This window comes from Ruditapes philippinarum, unplaced genomic scaffold (assembly GCF_026571515.1).
Source record: "Ruditapes philippinarum isolate M1 unplaced genomic scaffold, ASM2657151v2 ctg4412_1_1_1_1, whole genome shotgun sequence".
NCBI lineage: Eukaryota > Metazoa > Mollusca > Bivalvia > Venerida > Veneridae > Ruditapes > Ruditapes philippinarum.
Genome location: NW_026860386.1, coordinates 14,316 through 25,637, shown reverse-complemented (window position 1 = coordinate 25,637; position 11,322 = coordinate 14,316). Strand labels below are relative to the sequence as shown.

Here is an 11,322-nt window from a genome sequence, read left to right as displayed (position 1 = left end):
ATTAAACATTTTATTAATAGAAGTTATGACCCTACTCTTTTAAGACATACTGCATGTTTAGTGTTCAACCCTTTTACAGTTGGATACTACGCTTTCCATTTTTGATTACATCTGACGGACCAAGTGGGAGACTCTATGATGGATAGTTCTTAAAGCCCTTTAGGGACTGAATTGTCTTAATGTTCGTCTTCTGCCTTGCTTCGTCCGGCCCTTGTAGGTGATTTTCTTGTTGCTCTGTCTTCCTTTAGGACATTGGGTACTTTTGTTATGGTCATTGGGTTTACTTTTATATGTTTCTACATGATCATTTTAGTGTTTTACTTATTTAACCTTTTGTAACCATGACAACTGTAAGAATTTCACTTGGCGGGGATTCATTTTATTTACATTGTCTCGTTTATAGGAACATTGTTGGGCTAAGAGCGAGGTCTGGTGCACCATTAACCGGTTTAAACTCCCCAGCAGTCATTATAATGCTGATACCCCATAGGATAAAATCTTAAGATAATTAAAAACCATGCCTCCTTAAAAACTTTGATTACGTGAATTCAAGACTGAAACAACGATAGAATAATTCTCTCTGAAATGGTTTCCAGTTGATATACCCGCTTTCCAAAAAAAAAAAAAAAAAAAAAAAAAAAAAAAAAAACTAACATTGATTTATCATAATAATTTTACATGTGTTATATAATATATGGCTCGTGAATGCAGAGGGGTCAGATTTCAAGAATATTTAGTGTTAAGGTGTGGGGCGTGGCCCTTTCCTCCTGTGGTGATAGTAGTGATGTCATCCTGGGGGTCTGCATGCGCTGTGGGGAGGTATCTGACTCCCTCGGTACTGGACCTTGGTGTAGCAGTACTCATGCTATCCAGGTTCGTTAGGTTCAATATTCTTTTAGTCTGATGTCGCTGTATTCATTCTTTTATCAATCGTTCATATATTTTCTGTTGTAAAGTATGACAACAAAACAATGAAAATCATCAATATGCATTTAAAGTAGCTTTTAATATTTATTTATGAGTTTATGTTAAAAGGCACATTATTTCTTACACATTTATATATTGAAGACAATTTTAATGTATGACAATAATATTGTAAAGTGAGTTTTAAGGATCTTTAAGTTATATTGTATTAATATGTAAAAATAATTCCATAATTTATACTTTTAATTAGTTAATGCAAAATATTTTTAATGTTCATAATCCTGTTCATTTATATTGTTTTAGACATATATGATTGATGTAAAGCGCCTTTGAACATTTTAATGAAAAGGGCGCTATATAAATGTGGTATTTATTATTATTATACCCGAATGTATTTAATTTGCTCATATGTGCTTACTCCCTTTTGTCATAACCTTTGATTGATACACATTATCAAACAAGAGACGGTTGAACCAGGTAATGCTTCCCGACTAGGTTTTGGACACATAGTAGTTTCAGAGTTATGTCCCAGACAAAGTTCCAAGTGTGATAATACAAAACTGAGGCAAGGTAGAGTTACTGCACTTCTACTCAATGAGATCTAACTACCGATTTGTGTGCGACACATCGTCTCAATATGGTGATCATTTCTGTGAAATAGTTTTAAAATCCGACTGCAAATAACGAGGTTATGGGCCGGACACGATTATGCTGCAAGGTCATGCTGTGACCTTGACCTTGGAGGTAACGACAAAAATGCTGCGCGCGACACATCAACTCAATATTGTGGTCATTTCTGTGAAATAGTTGTATAATCCGTCTTCAAATAACGAAATTATGGGCCGGACACGATTTTGCTTCAAGTCATGCTGTGACCTAGATCTTTAAGGTAGCGACTAAAATGTTACGTGCGTCACGTCGACTTAATATGGTGATCATTTCTGTGAAATAGTTGCAAAATCCTACTTCAAATAACGAAGTTATGGGCCGGACAAGATTTTGCTTCAAGGTCATGCTGTGACATTGACCTTTAAGGTAGCGACCTAAATGTTGTGCGCCACACGTCGTCTCAATATGGTGTCATCTCTTTACAAAGTTGTAAAATCCGACTTAAAATAACGAAGTAATGGGCAGGACACGATTTAGCTGCAAGGTCATGTTGTGACCTTGACCTTAAAAGTAGCGACCCAAATGTTGTACGTGACACGTGGACTCAATATGATGATCATTTCTGTGAAATAGTTGTAAAATCTGACTTCAAATAACTAAATGATGGGCCAAACACGATTTTGCTGCAAAGTCATGCTGTGACCTTGACCTTCAAGGTAGCGACCCAGATGTTGCGTGCGACAAGTCGACTTAATATTGTGAACATTTCTGTGAAATAGTTGTAAAATCAAACTTCAAATAACGAAGTTATGGGCAGGACACGATTTTGCTGAAAGATCATGTTGTGACCTTGACCTTCAAGATAGTGACCCAAATGTTGGACGCGACATGCTGACTCAATATGGTGATTATTTCTGTGAAAATTTGTAAAATCCGACTTCAAATAACAAAGTTATGGGCCGGACACGATTTTACTTCTAGGTCATACTGTGACCTTGACATTCAAGGGAGCGACCCAAATGTTGCACGCGACACGCAATCTCAATATGGTGGTCATTTCTGTGAAATAAATGTAAAATCCATCTTCAAATAACAAAGTTATGGGCCGGACACGAATTCGGGACGTACAAACGGACGGACTGACGGATGTTATAACAGGAGAGTAATAATGTGGCTACTCTATTGTTCTCTCTATTGTTCTTTTTAGCCACACAAAAGAACATAGGCACATCAAAGCATTACGGAATGAATGAAATCAAAGAGAAAGAACAGTTACCTTTTGTCCTTCTAGCGACATAAGTACTGTCCTGTGAGTGCGGACGGACGAATAACCCGAATTTTTTCGGGGAGCATAAAAATATAACACATATTCGATCAAGGTAACATCCTAAAAGCATTCCTTCAGAATCAATTAGCAGCTACGAATATCAAATTTAAAAATTTCGATTTTTGATTATTATTTTTTCAAACTCTGCCGTTCGTATTGACGTATCAGAAGGTACGCTACTGGTGTGAAGTCTGTCGTTATGATTGAAAGAAATCATTTTTGTTAAGTGTACAATCGAAATAATTAATTACTTGAATGATTTTTCTTTTGAAAGCGGCCATTGTTTTTTTTTTTAAATAAACGGTGCGATATTAAAAATTATTTCATAATATTTATGTTGCCGAAATTATCTTTTTTATTTTAGTTCACATCTAACACCTAATGATTTTGAAACATTAGCAAAACCGTGTTTACTTTTTGAAATAGATTTCAGAATTGAAAAAAATTCATATCTTCAAAAATCTTGACTAAAATGTTGTGATGTCCTGTAACGGAAGATCAGTGCGTGGGAGATTGCGGGAAGTATTATTAAATGCATGTATAACTTCCTCTTGTGAAATAGGAGAGAGAATTAACATAAAATTCCTCTCGTAACAACATCAGATAAATCAGCTATCAGGGGTGCACAATTAGTTCCAACTGCCTATAATATGTAACCAAACTTGACAGAAATGTTATCTAATAAAACTTGGTCACAGGTCCTGAGTGTATATTGTTTAATGATTTTGCATTTCGTATAGAAAGCCTTCATTGAATAAAAGCAAGAAAAATAATATTTTCTCTTGCAAATGGTTTTGAATCAAAGATAATAATTTACCTTTAATAATTTAATGTGGCAATGTTGTATATTTAATGTAGAGAATTCGATAGTATTAATTAATAAAACTTGATATTTCTGCACTTTAGATTAATCTAAACAATTCTTGGGGTTTTATTAGTCCCGAAAAGATTGAGGAAAGAAAGGATTGGAACCACTTAAGTAAAATCAGATCAAATAGAAGGAAATAACGTAGCACAAACATGCATACAAATTTGAGGAAAACAGAATCTTTAAAAAAAATCCAACATGGTGGACACGAAAATGATGCAGACTTGGTTTGATTTAGCCTGTTCATGGACGGTAGTGGTAACTGCAAGCTACTGATCACGCCCTCTAGCATTTCATCGGCCAAGACAGAATAATGTTGTCAGTTTCTATAAAAATATATGTACCGGTATATTATTAATAAGAAAGTATGTGTCCTTTAAACAGTGACTTCCATTATTTTCAACATTCTGCTTCTGGACAATACTTCAAACCTTAACGTACAACACTATTAACTTACCCTTTTTGCGAGTTTGGTATTTTTCCTCCTCTGTTTGTATTGGAAAGTCTTCTCCTCTCCCTCTCTCTGCTAATAAAAAGAAACCCATGTAATCAATCTATATTATATTAGTCGTTTGATATTAAATTGATTATTACCATATACAGAAAAAAGGGTCAGTATTCATTTATGTAAAATGTTTACTTAAAAAACTCAAATCCTTCACGATGAACTTAGCTTATATAGTTCAGCAGTTAAATTATTATTTGCCATTTTAGCTCGACTTTTTCTCGTCCGTCCGTCAATTTAAAACGATATCTTTTCATAAACTACGAAGCCAATTTCATCCAAACTTCACAGGAATGTTCCTTTGGTGATAACCTTTGAAAATTAATCATAGAATTTAATTCCATGCAGAACTCTGGTTGCCATGGCAACAGAAAGAAAAGAAATCTTCTTTCAACGAACCCAAAGAGCTAAAGCTTAGATATTTGGTATGAAACATCTTCTAGTGAGTGTCTACCAATTTGCTGGGTCAAAATTGGCCACGCTACGGGGGCAATTGATTTTCCTGATATGTATTTCGTGAAACCTTTAAACACCTTCTTTAAAAAAACAAAAAAGCTAAAGCTAACATATAAATAATGAAGCGTCTTCAAGTGAATGTCTACCAATAAAAGCCCAGGGGTCAAAATTGGCCCCGCCCAGAAGGCCATTAATTTTCTCTACATGAGTGTAGTAAAAACTTAATAAATCTTCTTTTAAAATATCCACAATAGCATGAAACATCCTCTAGTTTGTTCAAACAAGATATATTTGTAAAACATGTATGCCACTATCGGCAGCCAATTAGTCATGTGATCAGGTTATTATGCATGACTTCTGACCTAGTGAACAAAAAATCAATAAGGGTTATCTACTGGTCATGACTAGTCACAAGGTAATAATTATTGTGACCGCATAGCAGCAATTTAAGTGATTACAAATTTTACCAAATAATATATGCATACATTTTATGAATCATGTAGGCCTCATTAATGGCAGCCAAGTTGTTATATTACATAAGACCTTCAAATGTGTATACGAAAAGCATTTTAGTTAAATATAAAAATATCAACAAAGGCAACTTGAGTTGTTGAGTTGTTGGTCAGAAACCATTTTTAAGTACAAAGTCAATATGACACTGACAACCCCTTGACCCCAAAATCAAAAGGGGTCATCTACTGGCCAAGACCAATGCACCTTCAAATATTGAGGGCCAGCAGCTATGGGCTTGTCAAGTTATTGATCGAAACCCGTTTCAACTACAAGGTTAATATGAACTTGACCTTTGACTCCTTGACCCCAAAATCAATAAGGGTCATCTTATTGTCAAGTCTTATGCACCTACGAAGTTTGGGGGCCAACAAATCATGGGATGTCAAGTTAATGATTGTTAGCCGTTTTTACCAACAAGATAAATATGACCTTGAACTTTGACCCCTTAACCCCAAAATCAATAGGGGTCCTTTTCCTGGTCATGAGCAATCATATTACTAAGTTTGAAGTTCGTAGTCCTCAACGTTCTTTATTTATTGATCGGAAACTGTTTTTTATCCCTTAGGTCAATGTGACCTAGACCTTTGACCTCAAAATTAATAGGGGTCATCTGCTGGTCATGAACAATCATTATACCGTGATTAAAGTTCATGGCCTAAGAGTTCTCTAGTTATTGATCGGAAACCGTTTTTACCTACAAGGTCAATGTGACCTTCATCTTTGACCCCTTAACCCCAAAAATCAATAGGGGGCATCTGCTTGTAATGATCAATCATCATACCAAGTTTAAAGTTCCTAGGTGTTAGCGTTCATTAGTTATTGATCGGACACGGTTTTTAATAACAAGGCAATGTGACCTTGACCTTTGACCTCTTGCCCCAAAATCAATAGGGGTCATCTACTTGTCATGACCAATCATCATACGAAGTTTGAAGTTCCTAGGTCTAAGCGTTATTTAGTTATTACACGTAATCGGAAACCGTTTTTACTTACAAGGTCAACGTGACCTTGACCTTTGACCTCTTGACCCCAAAATCAATAGGGGTCATCTGACCAATCATTTTTCCAAGATGAAATTCCTAGGCCAATGTTTTTTTAGTTATTTATCGGAAACCATTTTTACTAACAAGGTCAATGTGACCTTGACCTTTGACCCAAAAATCAATAGGGGTCATCGGTTTGTCATGACCAATCATCATACGAAGTTTGAAGTTCCTAGGCCTAAGCGTTCTTTAGTAATCACTTGGAAACCAATTGCTCTACGGACCGACGGACAGACCGACAGACAAATGCAAAGCAATATACCTCCTCTTCTTTGAAGTAGGGGCATAATAATAATACCTGTAACAAGTTGGTCAAAATTCTTTGATTTTCCTTATGTACACATCTTTTGAAACTTAGCTTTACCTCAGCTATAGCAACCAGTATAGTTTTTACATATGCACTATTTCAGATGCTTATTATCAGTTCAAGATTTAGATTTTATAATTGCTTTTGTTTATAGTTTACAATATTACTTGTTCCTTGTCATGGAGCGTTTTTATATTCAGGCGAGCGATTTCAGGGTCATCATGGCCCTCTTGTTTCTGTAATTTTGTAACTGGCTAAAACTTTTTTTTATTTATAAATGGATGAACTTCGTATAAAAACACATCTTTTAGGTTAGCACCTTCGTGTATTTCAATCTCAAACTTAACCTTGACTCATGTGTTACCATGACCTTTAAGGTCAAATTATTTCATTTTCACCGATTATCGCCACTATTGGCTGTAACTTTGTAATTAATAGATGGATTGTTTTCATACTCGGATAAAACAACCTTTTGGACAAGACATTCTAAAAGGTTGAACTGACCTTGACCTTGAGCTTAGAATGACATTGAATGTCAAGATCAAATAATTAAATTTCGATTAATTTTCCATAATAGTTAATTATGTACGGTTTTGTTTCTTATACGGACAAAACAATACTTGTGACCAAACATACATGCAAAAAAATAAGATATGACCTTGATATTTATATTGCATTGACCTTCAAATGATTGAATTTTGATTATATTTTCTTAAGTTTGTCATCTATTTATGGAATGGATTCATGCTTGGACAAAACAACAAGTGTGACTAGGCAGACCTAGTAAAATTAAAAGAAAGACAATTTTTTTTCTTTACTTTTCTTGTAAGAATTGTTAATTTGTTTGCTTTTTGAAATTGCAAAAAGTCTAGCGTTGCCCCTACCGGTGGTGGCTTTTTTTTAAGTAAAGGTAATCTTTAAGTACTCGTATAGGCAGATCCAACGGATTAAATGTTGACTTACTGATCCTGTAACATAATTTTTTATGGTTTTAAATCACAATATGATTGATCAATATTGTAGGCTCCCAAAAAGCATTATTTATAAAGATATTACCGAATTTTACATTTCATGTAAATAAAGGCAGGTAATCAGAAATTTATTTTCAATAAAGTTTACGTCAAATTTTACAATAATAAATGAATGCATATATTGAAATGATGACATATAATGTGCATAAATATTTGCAGTACATATTTTACATATTCTAAGATGTTTGAAAATTGTTTTATTTGCATAATTATGTACATACATATAATTTCACTTAGTGTGGTTAACCACTTTTATCAGTTTATTAATAAATCAATACTAGTATTCCTCTATCTTTTATGATATGTTAGTTTTACTCAGATTCATGACTTAACAAAAACAAATTTACATTGTACATATTGTGTAAATTTATTGATCTACGCTAATTGAACAAAATAGATCTAGAATTATAAGTTAATGCTTATAAGAAATTTGAAATATTAAAGGAGTTTGATAAATGGAAATATCTCTTTCAAATAGAATTTATTTTCAGTGTGCTGTCAAAGATGCAAGATAGATGGACACAAGTATTTTATTATAAATTATATACATGTATTGTAAGCGCTTTGTACTCTTGTACTTAGTCATAAATTCATGAAATAACCCACCTGTCTGTGGTCGTCTTTTGACCTCTTCAAGGTCTTCCTGTACTTTTATTATATTTCCCTTTACGTCATCAAGGTCATTCTTTACTTCAGTAATATTTCCTTTTACGACATCCATGTCACTCTTTACTTCAGCAACATTTTCTTTAACGTCATCAAGGTGACCCTTTACTTCAGCAACATTTTCTTTCACGTCATCCATGTCACTCTTTACTTCAAAAACATTTTCTTTCACGCCATGAATGTGACCCGTTACTTCAGCAACATTTTCTTTCACGTCATGAAGGTGACCCTTTACTTTAGCAACATTTTCTTTCACATCATCAAGGTTAGCCGTTACTTCAGCAACATTTTCTTTCACGTCATCAAGGTTACCCGTTACTTCAGCAACAAATGCTTTCACATCATCGAGGTGACCCTTTCCTTCAGCAACATTTTCTTTCACGTCATCAAGGTCACTCTTTACTTCAGCAACATTTTCTTTCACTTCATCAAGGTGACCCTTTAGTTCAGCAACATTTTCTTGCACGTCGTCAAGGTGACCCTTTACTTCAGCAACATTTTCTTTCACGTCATCAAGGTCACTTTTTACTTCATCAACATTTTCTTCCACTATATCAAGGTCACTTTTTACTTCAGCAACATTTTCTTTCACGTCATCAAGGTCACTCTTAATTTCAGTAACATTATCTTTTACGTCATCAAGGTCGCTCTTTACTTCAGTTACATTTTCTTTCACATCATCAAGGTCACTCTTAATTTCAGTAACATTTTCTTTCATATCACCAAGGTCACTTTTTACTTCATTAACATTTTCTTTTACGTCTCCCATTTCCTGTTTTAGTCGATCAACATCTGCTTCATAGTCCTTGCATTTCTTTATTTCTTTATTTATCCTTCTTTCTTCCTCTGGATCAAGAGAACACGACTTGAAATCGGCAATTGTTTGATGCATATTGAGAGCGGGAGTGTTTTGTCGAATAAGTATCTAAAAACCGAATGTGATAGGAATTGTGAATTTAGCATTTGTTTTTATACCAGTTTTCAATTTTATTTTCAAGTTATTGCTTTTGTTCATTTGTATTATATTACTGCTTTATCGGTCACTATTTGAAGATATTCATATGAAGAGAGCACTTATTTTTATGATTATATAAATTTGATGAAGAAAATAAAGAAAAAAACATATTCATAAATACAACCTTGACACAAACTAATTTTAATGTCTTTATTATTCATGACAATATTTTTTATACAAATCTATAAGAATATTTTAGAAAATACTCATATGATGTAAAAACTTAAGTTGATACAAAGTTCCACCTGAAAGCTAGTAAATACCATAAACAATAAAAACATTTTTTTCTGTTGAAAGGAATAAAGTAAACTTAAATAAATAAATTTTTAAAGGATTGCATTGGAATGTTTTTAAGAGGAGAGAAACAATGTTTTAAAGCCTATACGCTTACCTTCTCGATTTCATTCCACAAAGTTGTAAACTCATTTTGTTCTATTCCAGTTGTTGTTGACATATGACAGATCTGCAATAAATACTCAATTTTTAGTAATGCAGAAAAAAGCCCCGTAGGTATAAATAGACTGGAACATGTTCTGTCGAAGTTTAGGTGAAAAGGGGATCGTGCAAACTTCTTTAAGTTGTAGGTGTAAGGGTATACAAGTTATTGTTGACACAAAACATGATAAAATAAAAAGAATTATATTTGCTAAAAAATATATTTATACTTAAAGTACAATGAAGTTTAAATAAATAAGATCAATCAACTTATAACGTTTCAGGTCACTAACATTTAAGTATTATTTCAGATCATCATTGTATGCAATCCACAAATATCGCGAAGTAATTGATAATTTATTTTACGTCCTTTTCTTAATAACATGTACTTACATGCTGTCAAATATGTTAATATAGAACTAAGATATCCGTTTTACTTTTCGTTAGTTTAAGCATTTAAAATATAATTGTTGTATAAGAGGTGTTCATCTGGTTGCTTCTTTTGCATGTTAACACAAAAGATTTCATACTAATATAGCAACAACTTTTCTCATATCATACTTACTTTATTCCGGAAATTTCTCAAACGACATATATCTGCCTCAACTGTTAAATCGGTTTCTGCAGGTGTCGCATTCCATTTAAATTTCTTATTCAATCCGAAACATTTAAGGTTTGCAAGAAGGAAAATGATAAGCGTAATGTCCATATCTGCCGTAGTAGGGTCTTGACCCCCAACTGGAAACAATAAGTCATATTGAGCCTGGCTGATAACGTCACGGCCATGCAATCGTGTAATTTTTGACCTTTCATTATTAAGACATGTCTTTAAAGTTATGCCTTTGGCAGCTATTGTCTGATCAAGTATACTTCTCAATACAAGCAGGCCTCCATCTATTATTAGAATTTGCAAACGGAATAGATGTGTCCGATTTTCTGGATCTCCAGGTGCCATTTTAGTCTTCTTGATTTCTCACATATTTACCATAGCCACATCTATTAATAAATAAACAAATCAAAATTTTTAGGTTATTTGAAAATCGATTTATCAGTATAATAAAAGTGAGGCTTTGCAAGCCTTGGACAGTGTTAATATTATTGTTCTGCTTTTCCGATTTTTTAAATCTGTCGAGAATTTAATAGAAATATCAAATAATTTAGATTCAAATAATTGTGGATATTTGAATGATGTTCCTAAATATTTGGATGCATAGAAATATTACATCTCTATCGAAGGTTGTTTTGCCTTTGACCTCCCGAATTCGTTGAATATTTTAAGGCTTAGTCCATGTTCGATATATTTGATACAATCATAGAATATCAGAACAAAAAACAACAAGAACTATCGCTGAATGTGATTCATACCCTCACCAATGTCCTTGACAGATGACAACTTGGAAATGCGGTTAAATGTTGGAATAACTTGAGTGGCACAAGTGTACAGGTAATAGTATAAATATATATTGTCAAATCATGTTTGAAACAGTTACAAATAACCTTTCATTTTTCCAATGTACTAAACATTTTCTAAGTCAATTTTTGACCTTCAAGTGTGGCCTTTGACCTTAAGCTGGCACAAAAGTAAAATGGATTCTGCACATTGCCCAGTTTGGGTGAACATTT

At 33.5% G+C, this 11,322-nt stretch overlaps 1 protein-coding gene across 2 annotated transcripts; it reads right to left on the bottom strand.

Moving 5' to 3' along the window:
- Nucleotides 1-3,662: 3,662 nt before the first annotated feature.
- On the bottom strand, nucleotides 3,663-10,691 carry LOC132759884 (myosin-2 heavy chain, non muscle-like). 2 transcript variants are annotated; one of them, XM_060751754.1, is made up of 4 exons: nucleotides 10,265-10,691; nucleotides 9,656-9,727; nucleotides 8,190-9,174; nucleotides 3,663-4,251 (listed from the first exon to the last, which is right to left on the bottom strand). In XM_060751754.1, the coding sequence occupies exons 1-4, from the start codon at nucleotides 10,652-10,654 to the stop codon at nucleotides 4,154-4,156; spliced, it is 1,545 nt and encodes a 514-aa protein (XP_060607737.1). In that variant the 5' UTR covers nucleotides 10,655-10,691; the 3' UTR covers nucleotides 3,663-4,153. The 2 variants fall into 2 exon arrangements, with proteins under 2 accessions (XP_060607737.1, XP_060607736.1); XM_060751753.1 differs by having other exon boundaries at nucleotides 3,665-4,254.
- Between the last annotated feature and the right edge of the window lie 631 nt (nucleotides 10,692-11,322).